The 20821-nt window shown below is 42.9% G+C and overlaps 1 protein-coding gene across 10 annotated transcripts in view; it reads right to left on the bottom strand.

Moving 5' to 3' along the window:
- The window catches only part of EYA3 (EYA transcriptional coactivator and phosphatase 3), a 970709-nt gene that overhangs the window by 644512 nt on the left and 305376 nt on the right, over positions 1–20821 (bottom strand). For all 10 annotated transcript variants that reach the window (XM_085647584.1, XM_085647578.1, XM_085647577.1 and 7 more), the window contains one exon: positions 14318–14361. In XM_085647584.1, coding sequence (XP_085503710.1) covers positions 14318–14361 — 44 coding nt within the window. The remainder of the gene's footprint in view (positions 1–14317; positions 14362–20821) is intronic.

Raw genomic sequence — 20821 nt, 5'->3', positions numbered from 1 at the left:
GTATTCTACAGCGGTGTAGGTAGTTACTGGCAACCACTAAACATGACAACTCTGATTCCTCCGGTATCGTGGAAAACAATACGGTATCTTTCGCTCTGTCACTCATGCTTACTTTTCCTTAGAATATAAACAATATGGCAATTGGGATGGTTTCAATAATTATTTATTGGCCAAGCGTCAATCTCATGTAAAACATATTTGCTGTGACAATTAGGAGACAGGAGCGGACAAAAGAAATCGCAAGTACCAATATCGTAAATAGTAGATACATTTCTACCATAGTGCTAAAAAGATGAATATAAGCCGATTATATAAAACAGTAGCATTGGCATACTCCTATGATGCGTATCCTACCTATTCTGCCCAACGATACATAGCCTAGAGATGTAGGTGAAACGTATATGTGTGTGCTAAAGTGTAGCCAAGAATCCCACAGGGAATCATCAACTCCTCACCTGATGGTTTAAAACTAAGGACCCCGTCACTGCGTCGAGGATGACACACCGCAAGGGATGTCCGGTCGCTGCTTGTCGAAGGATCAGGCTGCAGAACCGAGGTCCAGCCTGGAAGGAATTCTCCTCTGAATTGTAAGGGGGAGTGAATGTCTTTTATACTACAGTGGTCACTCCAGGGTTTTTCTCAAATCGATATGTTTTGAAAACATTTGTTAATCCTCTGCTAATCCTTTTCTAAACAAAAATGATCATGCACAGCTGGCTGTCGGTCATGGAAGACAAAAAGTGGTCACCCTTATACAGAATAAATCTTCTGTGCCTGGGGACATGTTTATGTACGTCTGGTACCAGGATTATGATATGGTACCAAAAGCCTGGTGTTTAAGAGACAGAAGCAAGCTACTAGGTAAAATGTCACCTGTGTAAAACCTTTATTGTCATGTAGATGGGACAAAAATGCATATCATCGGTATGTACATGGTGGACTATCCTAAAGGACATGACACCCACTCCGCGTCAAAAGGTCAACAAGGTCAGCTAGGTAATGATAAAGTCAATGCTTAAAAAAAAAAAACCATAAAAATCATTAATAAGAGAAACATACTAAAAGCACTTTAAAACTCCTTAAAAATTTCCATAAAAGCATCAAACGCATTCTTACCTTTAAAAAAAAAAATGTTCATAAAAGGTCCTCTATATGTTTGAATATATTGTCATTGTTTTTTTTTAGCACCTTGAAACCCTCCAGGCGGTCCTATTGTGTCCGGCATAGGATCTATCTTGGAACCAGTCTCAAAATTTGCAGACGCATACTTAAGACCGTTGGTGCAAAAAACATCAACTTATCTGAGAGACACCAAAGACGTCCTCGTACTACTAGAAGACCTCTCCTTCGACCCCCAACACCAACTTCTAATTAGTTGTGATGTCGAGAGCCTATATACCAGTCTCCCCCACACTGAGACCTTAAACATCATTGAAGAAGTCCTTTTTGACACTGAATGGGAATATCAAACCCCTAGAAATGTTATTATGGAATGCTGCAACTTAACACTAAGAGAATTTCTTTGAATACAACCAAACCTTATATCTCCAGAAGCACGGGACCAGCAAGGGGAGCACATTTGCTTCCAGCATTCTACATCCAAATAACCCCTTTCACAATCACATCAATACCTGGAAACAATATATAGAGGATATATTGATCATCTAGGATGGTGATGAAGGTACTGCAAATCGTTTCATCACTTGGCTTAACTACCAAGACTAATTCCTAAACTTCACCAGTACCATTTTTAATAAAGAACTGGTCTTCCTTGACCTAAATATATCACCCAAAGACGGGAGACTCATGACCACAACGCATTCCATAACAACATCTAAAAACTGCCTCCTCATGTACCAAAGTTTTCATCCAAAACATCTGCAGGATAGTCTCTCCTATGGACAATTTTTACGTCTTAGACGCAATTGCGCAGAAGTTAGCGATTTCAAAACCCAATCAGAAGATCTCAAAATGAAACATGAAAAAAGACAATACCCTAAGCGGGTTACAGAAAAAGCTTATAAAAGGGCACGTAACAACTGCAGGGAGAGTCTTCTGGAACCTGCTAACCCAAAGCCTGATGAGACGGCTATTCTGTATCACAACATACAACACCAACTCTAACCAAGTAACCAAGATCGTTAAACATTGGCGGATCCTCAATAGTGGGGGTCTGAATCTCCCCAAACCAGTTTTCTCTCACAGAAGAGGGAAAAGCATTTGCGATATGATTGTACACACAAAACCCCGCAAGAATGAATCCACGGGCCAATCAACAGCAATGGCCAGTATACACGGACACCATCCATGTGGGATATGCAAAGTCTGCCCACTTACAAAGAAAAGCAAAGAAATCACCTTCCTCAATGATACCAAATGGGAACAGAGAAAATTCACCACATGTAATAGTAGCAACGTAGTATACCTCATCACCTGTCCATGCCTACTAGAATATGTGGGTATGACAACACAACCAGTGAAAACAAGGATAGGAGAACATAAAAGCAACATTAGGTGCAAAAAAAGCACCACAAAAATGGCATTGCATTTCCTGGAACTGGGTCATACTGGACAGTGACTGAACAAGTCGCAAATAAAAAGTACCTCTTCGAAAAAAAACAGATGGGTGTTTCATCTAAACAAACATCAGATGCTTGAACAATGAAATCCCATGGGGTCAATTATGACCAAACTATCATTTAGACGCCTAATTCTTCATTTGCACCACGTTACCCCCATTTAGAGACTACCATAATCTTCACCTTTTGGTGTGTCTCTAATAACATCAACAACGCTGTGGAGTAGTAACTGAAAGTATCGGACAGCTTGTTGCCACTGCTCACATCAATAATAAGATATTGGAATTATGGAAGACACCTTTTCCCCCCCATTTATTTCGCAACCACCATGAATAGATTGTCTTTTATGTATTAGAAATCTTTTTACATATAATGATAAAGCTGTTTAATAATTCACTGTGTCTTCATACAGACCTAAGTCTCTTTATCAAAGTCTTTCTCCCCTTTTTTCAGGACAACAATTTTATTTTTTTGCGATTAATCTTCACTCGCAAAACCAGGAAGTGACCCTTCCTGTATCTACATCTTGGCACAAAGAGAGTAGCCATTTTCAAGTAATTCAACGCTCTAGTCTTCGTTTTGAGCAACAGCCATTTCGTGGTTATTTCATTCCTCGCAAAACCAGGAAGTAATGCTTCCCGTATCCACATCTCGGCACAAAGAGTAGCCATTTTGAAGTAATTTAACGCTCTAGTCTCTTCTGAGAACAACCTTTTCACGGGTTATCCCGATTGCAAATCAGTGATCCTTCTTCATGTGAGTAAGACTGAGGCCAAGTCTTTAAACCAGGCACCCTTACCCTATGCACTGAAGTCTTTGCAATCCCGCCATGAAGACACGGAGCGATCGCTAACGCTATGTGCTTTCTTACTTTACCAACAATGATTATTTCAAGGCATCCTCCCCTCGATGCAAGCTCATGAAGCCTGATTATCATTCCTAATAGTGCATGTACAAAGCTATTTTTACGTGTCAAAGCATTTCTTATTATGATTGAAACAGGCTAAGACGAGCCTATCTTTACCAGCATGTTTGTTTTTCCGGCTGAATGACTCATCACATTTTAAACATTGCTGAACGATACGGGATGATTTACATGAATGTGTGTGACTGTAGTTTGTCTAATAAAGTGCACTTCTTTACCAAACCTGACATTATGTTCCACAATAAACACTATGCTGCCAAACTGGAAAAATATATAAAGAGAAAAATATATCACGAAATTGAGTCTAACAATGTGATTCCACAGTATGGTGATGTGTTCAGATAAACAATCAAATGGTTGTTTACACCATGTTTTCTTATTATTTCAGATACCTATTTGGTTATAGAAAACTATAGGGGTCATTGTACCCTTTATAAACTTTTCCAGACTTGCACATTTTTGCAGTTTGGTTTCTGAAAAATAGGCATACAATCGATATAAACAATTATTATATTTTGAGTGCAGTAGGGGTCACACTAGGTCCTGATGAGTAAAGCAGTGGGGACTGCTTACGAAACATGTTGACCCAGTAGGGGGTATCATATCAAGGTACACCCCCTACACATCCCCTTTCTTAATGTTCTCAGCCAGGGAAATTAATAAAATTGTTTTTTCCACTAGCCAGGGAATTTTAAATTTTTTGTAACTTTCACTAACCCTACCACTCTCACTCCTATACTACACATAGCCTATTTTTTCACAACAACAGTGCTCCCACGTATTCGCAGGTTGTAGCACGCCCTGCCCCGTAGAGGGACGGGAAGACCCCTATGATGAAGCATGACACTATGGGATTCATAATGTGTGAGGGGTATTTTAAAAACACTTGGTGCTTTTTTCCGTGACATTTCATGGATCACTAATACACCTTATTTAGTATCACTAGCAAAACTGAAAAATATTAAACAATTTTCATTTATATAGGGTTGAATCATACTGTTTATATAAAGTTGAACAGGAGGTAGATTCTATCTGTATACCTCTCTACTCCCCCCCCCCCCTTTGTTATCTTTTTCTTCATATCTGTATTCTACATCTATTGCAGTGAGAGAATAAGCCCACTGTATCCATTGTAGATGAAGTGCCTTTGTATTTCGAATGCTGGCTTTTGTAACCACTTCTAAAGTCGGTACCAGAGTTACGATGATGCGTTTCCCCTGTGCTAGTGCTCTTTCTCCCTACAGCAGTCTGTACTGCAGTCAGTATTTTTTCTGTTGCTGCAAATAGTATTTCAGCATTTGTGTACAAAAGAGATTTATATGCTATTGGAACTGTCTCACTTTCATTGAAAGTGATGTAAGTATATCCTGATAACCCAGGGACGACCCGGATCACCAGGTTGCGAACATTTACACATGTCTGCAAGTGTTTTGATGCTAGCATGCCAGCTTGAACAGAACGTAAACTATCTGTATGTTTTTGTGTTCATTTGTTTGCTGTGAAATCAGGTCTGATTAGGTCGCAGAAAGGTTTAACCCTTTCTGCATAGTCTTGAATGTATGTTCTGAAATTTAGAAATCCTAAAATGGATTGTAAACCTTTCAGTGTCTTCGGAGGCTGGAGTAGCACACACTTTTCTAAAATGTTAGCGGCCAAGCTTTCGCCTTCACTTGACAGCTCAAAATAGGACACTGAGATAGGCAATTTTTAAATTAAATTTGTAGCCCAAGTTGGCAAACACCACAATTATGATGTTCACCCTGCACAAGTGTTCAAGTAATTCATCGTCCGTCAGATAAATATGACCTACATAGGAGACCGCCTCTTCGTTGCATGACTAATAGCTCCGACACTCTTTTGGAAAATATCCTAGGGCTGTTCTTATACTCTTGGGGTAAATGACAAAACTGACGCCGAGTACCGAGGGCAGCTCATCCTGTCAAATATCTGCTTTCAGGAGCAATATTTTGGCAGAAGAAACCATTCAAGATGTCTAATGTTTTTTATTTCTTACGCACAATGCTATTCATTAATGCAGCACTGTGTGTTTTTAACTGCAAATGTTTTTGTGCATTTGTTCAAATGTCGGTAATCTCAAACCAAACCAAATATGTGTAGTCAATTTTCATGATAGGAAACAAAAGGTACAACTTTCAATCATACCTTGGTATTCTAGTTGGTCTAGAATTTCTTTGACCTGTTTCTCCGCATAATTTGTAATTAGGTACTGTCTCTGTGGATTTGGTGTAGATTTTAATGATATTTAGTGGTGTTTTGATTCCAAGTCCTACCCTACATGGTTGCGGTATAATGTTGGAGCTAGCGCTTGCGCCCACTCCAGAGCGTTTGAGTCTTTCAAGGAAACAGGAACGAGGTCGGAAAAAGCAGGCAAAATTACGATTTGCCCTTTTGGGCAATCCATAACAAATTCAGGCGGCCAATCTACTAGCAGGATGTCGTAACCAAATGTCAAGTTCTCCCAAAAGAGACCTTTAATTTTTCTTGAGATGTCCCCCTCTATTTGGAGAGTTATTTTGTATAGCCGATGTGGGACACTCACTCTAGTATCAGGTGTCTCCAGGGTGATATGTTAATCAACACTGCTGTCACCAGAAATTCCTACAGGTTTTGGCGCACTATTGTTACTTCTGCCATGCTGTCTAGGATCGTCAGAGCCCATTTCCAGTTCAGAAGCTGAGTCCTCAGTAACCTGGGCTTGTCTGAATTTTTAATCCAGCTACTTTCTTTAGGTTGCTCTTCCTTTCTGATAATGTAATCTGAATTGCGATGTTTTTCCCTTTGGTCGATCTTCAGTCTTTTGTTCTGACCGTCCTTCCCTATAAGAGTTTTTTGATGAACCCTGAAAGGAATGAAAGGAACGTGTATCAGTATCCTTGTTTCCTAATGTTATCACGATTCCCATGGTTATACCTCTTTTCAGAGTACTCCCGTTGGGGAGACCCACGCCTTGATGGTGAAATGTTTCTTTTATTGTTATTTTTGGATTGATTTTGACTGTTTTCCTATTTCTTTTTAACCCCTTGTGTGCCACGCCCTTTCCCCCTCCTGTGCCGGGCGTTGTATTAGTGGGTGGGGTTCATGACGAGATAGTCTCGTCATGGGCACAGCGCAACCGTGCTCCATGACGAGACTATCTCGTCATGGGCACTGAAGGGGTTAATAAAGTGGGTGCTTGCTACGAGTTGTCGTTGTCAGAATTACCATCTGTGGTTTCCCTGGTTTGGCTCCCAAACTATCATTACCTAGTGAAGCATAGGTTTCTTCGATAATGTTTGGTAATTCACGCTCCCGATTTGCAAGAGCTGTTTCCCTTAAGCGGTGGCGTATAGCCACTGCTGCTGCTTCCCCTTTAATGTTGCTCAGCATAATGATAACATTTACCCATCAGTTTCATTCCCAAGTCCAGGACAGGTCTTGCCCGATACTCATTTTGTACATGTTTTAATACATCTGGAATCACTGCTATGGAAGGGGTACCGTGAATGCTAATGTAGACTGCAGCAAAGATTGTTCCCCAAGAGGCACAATACTCAATTGAGGGAACCATTACCATTGGCAAGCAAATTGTTAACATTCTGTGTTTCTCCTGCGGACCCGAATGGGGAAGACTGCTTCCATCTGTGTAATTTTCTGTGCAATCCAGAAAGGTACTTGTTCCCTTTTTGATCAGAAAGCATCCATTATTGCTTTTAGTGTCTGTGGGCCGATTGTAGGTGTGGTCTGTTGTGGACCAGCTGGAGCAGCTCTAATTGGTTGTATTGTGAGTGTTCGCATGACAAACTGGACAATGTGTCTGTATAGCCTGACTATTTCTTTGTATAATGTACACACTTCCCCTACTGGGAGTATGTTTATCTCAGGATGTGGAGTGTATGTCGCTCCTGATGTGCTGAGCGGACCAAGTCTTATGACTGTAGTTGTGTGTTTGAGGGCACCTTTAAACCGGTTCGTGTTGCTGGTAAGTTAATGGGACTTCAATGTCCTTGTATGGAATGTATTCTTCCGGTGGATACACTTCAAAGTATTCGTGGAACAATAGTGTCTATGGATCTGCAGGTGGAAATTTTACCCAAGAATAGAATACCTCTGATCCGAACACCTCGTGTGCCTCAATCACGAAAGTGACACCAGTTGCAGGTACTCCATGTTCTAGCAATTTCAGAGTTACTGCCTGTCTGCAGTTTTCTGTAATGTTAAAAGCGTTTGCTAACTCGTCCTCCCCTGAACTCGCAGGGTCAGGCATTTTTGAAGAAAAGAAAAGTTTAAGAGCTAGGGTTTTGCACGATATAGGAACTTTTTATCCTTACAAGCTTGTCTAAACCTTCAGCCAACGTACAGGGTGTACCTGCTCAGCTGAGGCAGAAATTCCTTCCCACTGCAGACGTCTCTGAAAAGTGTAAGTAGGGCTTTCTGAGAAAGCACGACTGAACTACTCAAATTTTACTGTTAGTATAAGAACCAAACCAACGTTGGCGGCGCCGTGTAGTTCCTAGGCCCGCCCAGGACCAGAGCGTTTTGGATGACCTAAACTGAGGGCTTGGTGTATAGACAGACTCCAAACACCCCCACAGGATACGTCAGCCGTTAAAACAGCTAGCTCCACAGTGCGACTACCACCCCCCTGTATTCTATAGCGGTGTAGGTAGTTACTGGCAACCACTTAACATGACAACTCTGATTCCTCAGGTATCGAGGAAAACAATACGGTATCTTTCGCTCAGTCACTTGTGCTTACTTTTCCTCAGAATATGGCGATTTGGACGGTTTCAATAATTATTTATTGGTAAAGCGTCAATCTCGTGTAAAACGTATTTGCTGCGACAATCAGAAGACAGGAGCAGACAAAAGTAATCACAAGCAGCAATATCGTAAATAGTAGATACATTTCTACCATAGTGCTAAAAAGATGAATATAAGCCGAATATATAAAACAGTAGCATTGGCGTACTCCTACGATGTGTAGCCTACCTATTCTGCCTAACGATATCTAGCCTAGAGATTTTAGATGAACCATGGGTATGTGCATATGTGTGTGTGCTAAATTGTAGCCAAGAATCCTCCAGGGAATCACCAAACCCTCACCAGATTGTTTAAAAAGAAGAACCCTGTCTCTGCGTTGAGAATGACACCCCGCAAGGGATATCAGTTCGCGGCCTGTCGAAAGATTAGCCTTTTAGAACCGAGGTCCAGTCTGGAAGGCATTCTCCTCTGAATTGTAAGGGGAGTGAAGGTCTTTTATACTAAAGTGTTCACTCCAGGGTTTTTCTAGAATCAATGTTTTTAAAACAATCGCTAATCCTCTGCTAATCCTTTTCTAAACAAAAATGATCATGCACAGCTAGCTGTTGGCCATAGATGAAAAAAAGTAGTGACCCCTATACAGAATAAATCTGCCTGGGGACATGTTTATGTACGTCAGGTACAGGGATTACGATATGGTACCGAGAGCGTGGTTTCGAAGAGACAGAAGCAAGCTTCTAGGTATAAGGTCACCTGTGTAAAACCGTTATTGTCGTGTGGATGGGACAACATTTATGTGATTGGTATGTACATGGTGAGACTATCCTAAAGGAAATGACAACTTTTAGGTACACTGAGCTGCTAGTTGACTTGCCCTTTTCACGGAGCAGCTCCGCCTGGTAGCAGCTGACCCTGTTTCTGCTGCTGACCCGCTGATCTCGAGTTCGAGGCCCTCCACCACCTGCAGGCTCTTGTCTGTACCTCATCTCTAGGGGTCTAGCAGCAGAGTGTCAATGCTGCTAGGGCTGCCCTTCTGTCTCTCTTCTGCTTTTTCCTTCCCACCCCCCCCCCGTGATCCTCGTCGCTCCCATGTTTCCTGCCTCCAGCTGTGAAGGCCTCTCACAGCACTACTTAATGGAGGGGGTGCAGCTGGTGCACCAAAGGCAAGCCAGTCTGCACCTGGACCACACCCAGTGCCAGAGGCCCTGGTTCTCGGACCTTCCACTGCAACCACACCAGCATCCTCCCTCATTCTCAATTCAGGAGACCGCACCTCCTGCCATCTCACATCACCCATGGATCCTCCTCCTGCCAACACGCCATCTCCTCTCACCATCCAAACAACCAACAGCGCACCCGACCAGCTCAACTGCATCCTCCTCAGCATGCAAGCGTCAACAAACACGCCACACAATTCTGGCCCCTCCTTGATGCCACCGCTCCCGATATCGCCTTCTTCACAGAAACCTGGACCTACCCCTGTCCAGGACCGGACATCGCAGTCACCATCCCAAATGGCTACAAATTCATCCGTAAGGACCGCGCCAACCGACCAGCAGGAGGCATTGCCATAGTCCGCAACTACACCCTCTGACTGACCATTCACTGAAACGGCAACCATGGAACACCTTAACTTCTAGATCCAGACCAACTCCAACACCACCCTCCGTGGCACTCTCGTCTACAGGCCCCCCCGGCCCCACCCACCCTTCGATGACACCATCTTATACCCCATGCATCCCAGGCTTTCACATCCACCAACCTCATTCCACTCGGAAACCACAACTTCCACCTGGACAACCCCTGCGACCAGAACACCACCTTCCTACTGGAGAACCTTGCCAACATTGCACTCAAGCAGCTAGTCACTCCACCAACCCATACAGCCGAACACACACTCGACCCTGTTTTCGCCGCCATCAGAAACATCAGCTACAGCCACACCAACAAACTCCTCTGGACTGACCACCACTGCGTGCATCTCGCATCACCACGTCCACTGTAAACCACCACCCTCATCGTGCCCCCTTCCCCCAGTCACAGCTGGAACAGAGTCACCGGAGAACTTCTCGTTGACTTTCTCAGCACAACCACTCCGCCAACTCCAACAGATGCCAACACCACAGTGCGCAACCTTTACAGATGGATCTCCAACTGCACCGACACTCTGGCGTCTCTCAAGAGTACACCATTCAAGCAACACTCCAAGAAAACTTATCTGGTTCACCCCACCCTCCATCAGTCCAGACACACCAGCAGATGGCTAGAGAAGAGATGGAGTAACAACGAAACCCCTGAAACCCATGCAACCTTCAAATCTGCCATCAACGCACACCATCTTCTCCTCAAAAAAACAAAGAAAACAGCCTTTCAAGACCAAATCAACGCCAAGGCACATAACAGCAAAGAACTCTTTGCCATTGTCAAGGAGTTCATTAGGCCCAACAGCGAGACCACAGACGTGCCATCCTCCCAAGGACTCTGCAACAAACTCCACACCTTATTCCACCACAATATCATGCAGATCTATGACAGCTTCGACACCCAAGACCCTGCCACTACGCCCACCATCACCGCACACAGCCATGCTCCACCCCAACAGATTGTGGTTAACTGAACTCTGTTCACCACAGAAGACACTCAAGATCATAAAGACCACTCAGGAGCCCCATCAGATCCTGTCCATACCACATATTCCATGGAGCACAGGCCTCCATTGTCCCCCAACTTCGCTGCATCATCAACTACTCCATCAAAACCGCCACCTTCCCAGACAACTGGAAACACGCCGAGATCAACCCCCTGCTGAAGATGCAGTCCACCCATCCAATAGACCTCAAGAACTTTTGACTCATCTCCCTCCACTCCTTCCCAGCCAAAGTCATCGACAAGGCCAACACCACCCAACTTTCCGAGTTAATCGAATAGAGCCACATCCTGGACACCTCCCATCCGGCTTCCGAAGCAACCACAGCACTGAGACCGCACTCCTCGTTCCCACTGATGACATCCGCTTCCTCTTCGATCAGGGCGAAACCACAGCCATCATCCTACTGGCCCTCTCGGTCGCCTGTGATACTGTCTCCCACCGTACCATATTCACGTGACTATGACGCGGCATCCGTGACGAGGCACTGGACTGGATCCACTCATTCCTTACCGGCCGAACACAGCGAGTCAGACTATCCTCATTCCTCTCAGAACCTACAGAGATGTTCTGCGGAGTGCCCCAGGGCTCCTCCCTGAGCCCCACCCTCTTCAACATCTAAATGAACCCCCTCACAGCTATCGTCAGAAGCCACTGACTCAACATCGCCTCCTATGCCGACACCGAGCTGATCCTCTCCCTCACCAACATAACCACAGCTGCCAAGTATCAACTTTCACAGCTGAATTAAGGCCCTTGTTACCAGGATGAAAGACCGCTGCCTCAAGCTCAACTCGGAGAAGATCAAAGTTCTCATCGTGGGACCCACCCACTCAACCTGGACCGACTCCTGGTGGCCCGCCGCACTAGGAACCCCTCCCACCTTTAGGGACATGCACGCAACCTCTGCATCATACTCTACTCCCGCTCTCAATGAACCGCCAAATAAACGCAGTATCCTCATCCTGCCTCCACACGCTCCGCCTGCTGCGGAAGACATTCAGATGGATCCCTACTGAATCCAGAAAGATGGTCCCCCATGCACTCATCACCAGAACTCTCTAGTACGGCAAAGCACTCTACGCCAGTCACCCAGAAACAGCTAATGAAACTACAGAACTTCCAAAACGCTGCAGCCATACTGGTCCTCTACGTCCCCCGCAGCAACCAGATAACACAACACCTCTGACAACTCCACTGACTACCAATCAACAAGAGAATCATCTTGAAGTTCCTCTCACTGCCTACAAAGCTCTCCACAATGCAGGACTAGAAGATCTCAACCACCGCCTCGCATTCCACACACCCGCCAGATAACTCCGCTCTACCAAACTCGCCCTGCCCTCCATCCCAGGGATCCACAAGACCAGAAGAGGAAGAAGATCCTTCTAACTCGCCGCCAGCCCCTCCACCTCAGGCAATCCGTGTTGTTGACCCAATTCAGGAAGGACCTCAAGACCTGGCTCTTCAAAAACCTCCACGCCCACACAGATCAGCAGTGCCCATCCCCTTACCCCCTTTCCCCCCCCAGCGCCTTGAGACCCTCAGGGCTGAGTAGCCATGCAATGAAATCCCTGATTGATTGACTTAAGTACAATTCCCTGTCAACTCAATATTGGAGCTGTGAACAAAATTATGTTTTAGGAAGCTTTTAAATGGGTGAAAATGAAAAGAAAAGTTACCTTAATGATTTTGTCTACTCTTCATTTTAATTTCCTCCCATTTCAAAGTGATGCATTTACAAACAGCAGTTCTCTTGCTCCCAGTGGCCAGTAGACACTGTGACATAAGTATAACTGAAAAATACAGCTATTTTTTTAAATGAGAGAAATTTAAAGTGCAGAAAAATGTTCCACATTATGAAAATTGTTGCTGAATATTTTTCGACACTTAAAATTGCTCTCATTTATAAAAAGTGATTGTGTTATACATTTAACGGTGACATATGGCAAAAGGCATGTCCTGTGCTGCAAGTACATATGACACAGGCTCTCAGTCACCAAGACAAATATATTCAATTCAATACGCACACATGTTCATTCATCCCTCAAAGACCACTCTCACATTGACACACATGGCAGCCCTGTTATAGTGCCCATAGTCAAAGTATTTTGTTCAAACCATAGTATCTCGCTCTATGGACATTAGGCTGAAGCTGGGCAAGGGAGTGTCTGGTAACAATGCGCAAGTTTAGTCTTCAGTAGTGGATGATGATTTTCAGTGATCAGCGGTAGCTCTCACTACAGAAAAGATTGGCGACCCCGGATCACATAGCACAATTCTTAATATTATCTTGATATTGTGAATAATTTCTGATGTAGTCTCGATTGAGTAATAGCTCATTTATGCCAATATGGAGAAACTATTACATTAGTGTTATAGGAGCTGGTCTGTGGAATAAAGTTCCAGATGTTTCACATATTCTTCCTCTACAGTAGGGTACATCTGTTGCATCATGCCATAGGGAACATCAGTGTAACCATGACACACTGACAGTCTTGATTGCAGATTGTGTGCTCAGCCCTGGAATTAGCTAAAATGAAGAGACGGCCTCAGGGATTTGTTCTCAACTCTAGGTCACTGATTGAGCTGGGATTGGCAGAACGGAGAATGATCGGATCAGCATAGAACCCTCTTCTCTTAGCTACCCGCAAGTGTGGGTGCTTGTTGTATGCCTCTATATAAGCTGTGGATAGCTAATGAGAAAAAGGTTTTTCTGCATGCCCCCAAGATAGACTTCTAGGTTTCTCTTCAAAATCATGCTAGGAAAATGTAATTTTATGGCAAGACCGGAGGCTAATCTTATTGCAATCTTCTTTAATCAGCATAAACCACAGCCACTTTAAAGAACATAGAGCATTGTGACAGAGAAATTCCAACCCTATAAAAGGTCAGAACACTAGTAACTCATCCTTTCTGGTCAACAAGGTTGGGGAAAATCTACATTGTTTCCTTAAACATCCATGATGCAGGTGGCGTACAAATGATGTGAAGTGAAAAGAGCCCGAATAAACAGACTGCGAAAACATCAATTACCAAAATAGCTATACGTACAAATATCTTTTTAAATAAATCTCAGTGAGCACATAAATCTTCTGTCAAGTATTTACTTGGCCCCTAAATAGGTCTAGGCTGAATCTAGTTTAAAAATGGGCAACATTTTGGTGGCAACATACAATCGTGTAGATACTTTACTAGTAAACATGGTCTACAGGGATCTGTAAACATTTCCAGTTTGCCATTTCTTTAGAAAGCATTAGGTTAGCATTAAACCGAAAAAGGACTGAATGTGTTAATATTCATTAAATGCTGTTTGCATCTGTTAAAGAAAACATGCTAATATTAGAGTGATTTATGAAAATATACAGAGGATGCAGAGTAGTAAAAAAAAAAAAAAAGACGCACCTCAGAATTGGTTCATCCAGTTCCTGCATCTTGGCCTTTTTCACCTGTGAAAGGAAAAAAACACTAGTTCAGTATATTTAAATACACTTCTTAAAACACTTGATTTGAAGTATTTATTCAAATGACAAGCCTGTTTTTGAAGCTTTAGCTTGCTGCCCCAGTTATTTTAATTACATTTTCATGAGCTTCACACAGCCAATAACAGAAGCGGTATTAAAAGTAGATCAAAAGGGTATTTTCTTTGGTGGGAGTAGGTGGGAGCAGAAATATGACAGAGCTCTCACTTCGTCCCCTACCAACCAAACTTGTGGTGATGAAAAGTAGTCTGGACGCCAGAGCTGGGGATCTGGAAAGAAGGGACCATGTAACAAGAAAGCAGGACAAAGAGAACCCTCTAGATGTAGAAGGTGCCTGGAAAAGGACACTGCAATGGAATTCAAATGAGGAATGGATGGATACCAAGGTCTAGGTGGGTGCTGCAGAGAGCTCCAGGAAGACTACGTTGCATCAACTAGCGGAAAGCACATAAGAATCACTTGAAAAAAAAGCATACAGAGTGTCTGAAGTGGCCAGAGGAGGTTTAAGAGGAGAACACTGTTGTATCCACCTAGCAGACTAGGGCTCAAGCTGCTTCTCATGTATGAATAAACATTACTAGGTTTGGAATGGGTTTCATTTATTAGGATGCTGTTGTATAGGCAAGGCGGCCCAAGCTGACATAATTGTGTTTAGAAGGGTGTCACCTGAATAAAAAGAACGAAGATTAGATGTGCATTATAAAGAGAAGGTTTTACTGGCTGTGTACATCTGCTATGTGATGACATCATTAGTGGCTTATACTAAAAAATAGCTAAAGATTAGAGAGTATGCCCTAGGCACACTTCAAGTGAAACACTAGAGAACTGGGAGCAAGCGGGTCATTTGAATGAGGGAGTGAATTTTAATACTGTGGAGGATGGGGGTGGTTAAGTCAAATAAGGTCACACATGGTTTCCAATCAGTGACAAAGTTCAATATATATATATATATATATATATATATATATATATATATATATGTGTGTGTGTGTATAAATGTATATTTCAGCTCCCCACAAAAAGTAGAAACGGCAAGCACTCATGTTACTGTAAATCTATTATAGATTTATTGGGCAAAACAAAAAAATTAACACAACAAACGCGTTTCGGCAATCCTGCCTTTGTCAAGGTCGGCGGCCCCATCGTCGTAGCGACATTTAAACACATGATTCTAATAGTGATTCAAAAACTGACAATTCATGAAACAAATCATTGGGCACCATCTTTGAACGTGTTTCGGGACATAATGTTGAACTCTATAAACTCCATAGTTCATTTGAAAATAGGTTACATATCTTTATTCAAATCATGAATATAATCAAATCAGAGATTATAAATTCAAATACATTAAATGTGATTCAAATTCATCCTGTGTTAGGCATTCACATTATTTACATATGTTGCAATATTGCTATGTACATATATACATGGTAGTTTGTGGGGACAATACAAATCAATATTTTAATGCTAAATACAAATCCTCATACCCTATTAGTGGTTCTCACGTCTGAATTTCGCACTGTATGGGCATATCAATTAGTAGTACTATTGCAATTAATAAGATCCACTAGTTAGTCTTGTATTCCCCTCTTCTAATTAGTACCCTATCGTACATTTCTATTATATCGCCATAGATGGGCCGCTGTTTATCCACAGGATGACCACTGACTGTAGTCCCTATAATACGTTCATGATTGGCCCAACTGTTCTAGAGGAGCATCATGTTCCCAAGTGTACAGCAAGTTCTTCCCCACTGTTCAGGCCTCCTGAAGATTTACATTGGAGGTCTATGATGAATCTAGACTCAAGCCTCCTGAGTCTTTTCCCCCTATCCCCTCCTCTGACATCTCTGGGGACATGGTCAAGGCAGTGAAACTGCAGCAGGGATCTATCACTCATATGGTGGCTAGCAAAATGCCGCGCCACCGGATAATTAATGTCATTGCTGGCGATGGCCCTTTGGTGATCTAAGACCCTCATTTTCACTGGGTTTATGGTGCTCCCCACATATCTGAGGTTGCAAGGGCATTTCAAGCAGTATACCACAAATGTGGCACTGCACATAAATTTGGTGATTTTCCTTGCCCTTTTCATCCCTGGCACCTCATATGCAATCACCCTTTTACTAGTGGTGCAAGCCCTGCATTTCCCACAGGGGAAGGAGCCTTGCAGATCGCCAAGACCCTGTTTTTGTTTCACTGCCCCCAAGTGACTTTCAACTAGATGATCTTTGATCGATCTTGATCTGAAAGTGATACCTGGTCTCTATGGTAGATCTTTGCCAATGATCACATCAGATTTCACAATACGCCAGTTCTTATACACGATTGCCCTTACCTCGTTGGCTGCATTAGAAGACCTGGTAATCATTCTGAAGTTATTAGTCTCTACACTCTTCTTATTTTTGCTTACCCCCTGTATGAGTTTAGTTCTTTGTATAGTTAGGGCCTTCAGGTGAGCTGCCTGTAGTGTTTTCTTCAAGTAACCTCTCACTTTGAAGCGACCCAGACTTTGAGATGCCGCTTCCAGATAGTCTTCTGGTCTAGAACTGTTCATCTTGATCCTCAAGAGCTCCCCATAGGGGATTCTCAGGATCAGATTCTGTGGGTGATTACTTGTAGCATGAAGGACCGAGTTACCCCGCTGTCTTTTTTCTGTACAGAAATGTATGCAATTTGTTGCCACTCACAAAAACTCTTAGGTCCAGAAAGGTTACTTCTGTGGTGCTCATTTCTCCTGTAAACTCCAGATTGAGACTGTTCTCATTGAGGCTAGAGACATGCTGCTTAGCCAATTCCATCGACCCTCTAAAAAATTATGAAAATGTTGATGTAACGTCTCCAGCATATTACATGATCCACCCACTCCTCTGCCGTTTCAGCCCAGGGCACCTGCTTCTCCAACCAGCCAACGAAGAGATTTGCATAACTGGGGGAGAAGCAGGTGCCCATCGCCGTACCCTGTATCTGTCTAAAACGCTGGTCCTGGAAAAGAAAAATGTTATGGTTCAAACAAAAATGAATAAACTCTTCCAGCATTTTGCTGTGATCCAGGAACTTAAGGGGTCTCCCCCTCAAGAAGAATCTTATTGCTTTCAGCCCGTCCTAATGCCTTATGCTGGTATATAGACAGGACACATCTAGGGTAAACATCACTAAGTCCGCATCCCATTCAATACCCTCTATCTGTCGGAGAAAGTTCTTTGTATCCCGTGTATATGAGGGTAGCTGTAATACAAAGGGGAACAGGAAGTGGTCCACATATCTGGACAAGTTCTCTGTTAAGTCTCCTATCGAGGAGACTATAGGACGTCCCGGTGGTCTAGTGGTACTTTTGTGAATCTTCGGTAGGTGGTAAAATGTTGGGATCCTTGGGTATTTATTTTGCAGAAACTTGTATTCTTCTGTTGATAAGATCCCGTTGCGAAACCATTTCCCTATCATATTTTCAAATGCTTGAATACTCTGAATATACTGTTACAGTCACTGATATACTTGGATTCATCGTTCAACTGTCTCAAGGCTTCATTGCAATAGTTCTCTCGTTTGCAGAACTATATTGCCCCCTTATCGGATGGTTTCACCACAATTGTCTTGTCACAATTTAGATCTCTTATTGCTTTACTCTGTACATAGGATAGATTCCACTTACATGGGAGTTGTTGCTTCATCCTCAATTTCAATAGATCTCTATTGACATTATCAGAAACTATCTATGGTATTCACCGGTGTTTGTGGATAAAGTTTTGAAATCAGTTTGAACAGACTGGGTCCGCCCACCTGTGCTACTCCATATATTTCTTGTTCCTCATTTGGATTAGCAGATCGGTTGGCGTCCAGGCCCCCTCCCAACCCTAATTCCTCCATAGTTGCCAGTGTCTCTAGATAACTTACAGTCAAGATATCCGTTTCTTCTGCCACATTGGTGCTTATTGTTCTTCTAAGGCCCACAATCCTCAGTTTAAATTACTTGTATAGTTTCAGCTTACAAATATACTTAAATAAGTCTATTCTTGTCTGTGTGTATTCAAACTGTTCCGTGGGACAAAAGGTAAGACCCATGATTAATACGGATTCTTCCATGTTGGTCAGATTTCTTGTGGACAGATTAAAAATCGTTCAATTCTTCTCCTTTACTTTGCAATCCAGTCCCCCCTCCTGGTCCTGGTGTTCCCAGGGTTTGCACTGATGTTTCCTGCCCCCTCTCCTCGTGACTCTGGCTTTTTTCTCCGGCGGTCGTCCTTTCCCTCCCCTCAGACAAATTTGCCTGATTAGGCTGAATTCCTCACGAAAAAGGTTTTGGCGTGTATTGCCTTGACCAATACTTCCTTCTTCTTCAGAGTGTTCAGCACTGGTTACCTCTGATTCTGAGGTATCCCTGTGCTCCACCACTGAGCGTCTCCTTGCTTTCAGGTCATGTCTTGGGGCGTCGTACTTCCTAGCGAAGGTCAGGATTCTTCCCAATTCGTAATCCCTGGCGTCTCGCTGGAATTTCTGCTGCGTTCTTCCTTGAATTTACTTCTCATACACATTTAGCCGCTTCTTTGCTTCCTTTCCTTCTAGATGTTTCGTACTGTCCGCTGTCTCCGGGATGTTCTGTTCCAATATTTCTATTTCTTCTAGCGCTTTAGCACGATCTTTCCATGCGAATTTGACTAGCATATGAAGCATCCCTTGCGAAGAACCTGCGGTGTACTTTGTCCACTCGTTCAGTGGGTCCGGGTTCACATACGCCGGGACTGTATAGATTCTCAAGCCTCGGTACCCGGTTAACATCAATATAGCTCTGTAAGCTAGTGGCCTCTCACCCCTTGCATATCTCTCTCTTTCATGCAACCTTTCCAGTTGTGAATATTTGCTTTTTAGACTCGCTTGGCCAGTGCTAGATGACGTTTTCGCTCCTTGGGAACTTGCTACCCTACTGTTTTTAAAGATGTCCGTTGATGCTTTGCGGCGTGCCGCCTCGCTAAACATTTGATTATCTTCACACTCTGCCCACTAACTCGCTCTGCTGCGCTTGTGAAAATTAAAATATATGCATATATCAAAAAATCACCCTGATGCAAGGACACCCTTCGCAGTTGAGTGCTTTCACACAGCATTTATTTTTCAAAACCGGCATTTCAACTCCAAACGTAAATGCCTTACGCGTTTCAGAGCTCGAAGGCTCCTTCATCAGAGGGTGACGCTGTTTGAACTGCCAAAATCGCTGGGGCGCCATTAACTGCATGCACATATACTGTCCACGTGGGCCTCTCAGGTGAGTCATCTTTCAGGCATGCTGGAACCCATAGTTCAATACCTGCAACAAGTTTTTCCCTTGGGGGTGCAGTTCAGTTTCTGTGCCATTTTCTTAAACAGACACAATCCCAAGTGGGCTGCAGTGAAAACACCAGTTCCCTTTCACATAGCTCAACTGCGCCTGAAGGTCCGAATATTCAAACCTCTTGGCCCCATATTAAAGTCCATGGTGAGGCATCCTTCTCGGCCAGGCTGCCGAGACCAAATACATCAAAAACCACCCTGAAACAAGGACACCCTTCGCAGTCGAGTGCTTTGTGTGAAAGCAAAAGAGATATTTCCTACAACATACCAGATATAAATAAAACCAAATCTATAACTAAGTTTTTAACCTGCAGCACCACTTATGCAGTCGGCTGTTTAGCATGTCCATGTGGGCTACGTTCTATAGGTAGAACGATCCATCAACTTAAGATCAGAATATTAGAACATCTTAGAGCTATCGATAAAAAAGATGCTTCGTATCGGTAGCAAGACATTTTGCTGAGAAACATTCAGGCAATAGAAATATGTTACAGTACCATGGTCTGAAATTATTAGAGGAGGGGATAGAACTCTGAAATTGCATAGACTAGAGTCTCGCTATATTATAAATTTGCAAACTAAATTCCCTGAGGGATTAAATAGTGGGGAAGAGCTATCATCACACTTGGGCTCATAGATTGATAAATCAAATCTGCAATCTGTCTGGCTAATATTCAGGGTTATGAGATGTAGTTTCTGTAAACATGTTTTCTTAAATATTATTACTGTCTCACGAAAAGTGCATTAATATGATGTTGAAATTAAGGGACCTTAGCCGATCCACGGCAAGATAGAAACATATCACGGTGTCATAGTATTGCTCTGGCCGATAAACGACGAAATGTGGTGAAACATAATATCAATGGGTAGAGAGATCCTTTGTTCTCGCAAGGAAAGAAATGTATTATATGAAAAAAAAAAAGAAAATAAGGCTTATGGAAGCTTTGGTATATATCATAAGATGAATCTTGGGCTAACTATTAATAATTGGTATGATAATCAATTGGAATCGTCTAAAAAACGTGTAACACTGTGGTTTAACATATAATTCATATATGAATTAAGACGCGATAAGAAGTGTATGTAAATAAGACATTACAAAA

This window comes from Triturus cristatus, chromosome 3_2, assembly GCF_964204655.1.
Source record: "Triturus cristatus chromosome 3_2, aTriCri1.1, whole genome shotgun sequence".
NCBI lineage: Eukaryota > Metazoa > Chordata > Amphibia > Caudata > Salamandridae > Triturus > Triturus cristatus.
Note: the sequence above shows the minus strand (reverse complement) of the source record. Positions and strands in the feature narration are given on the sequence as shown.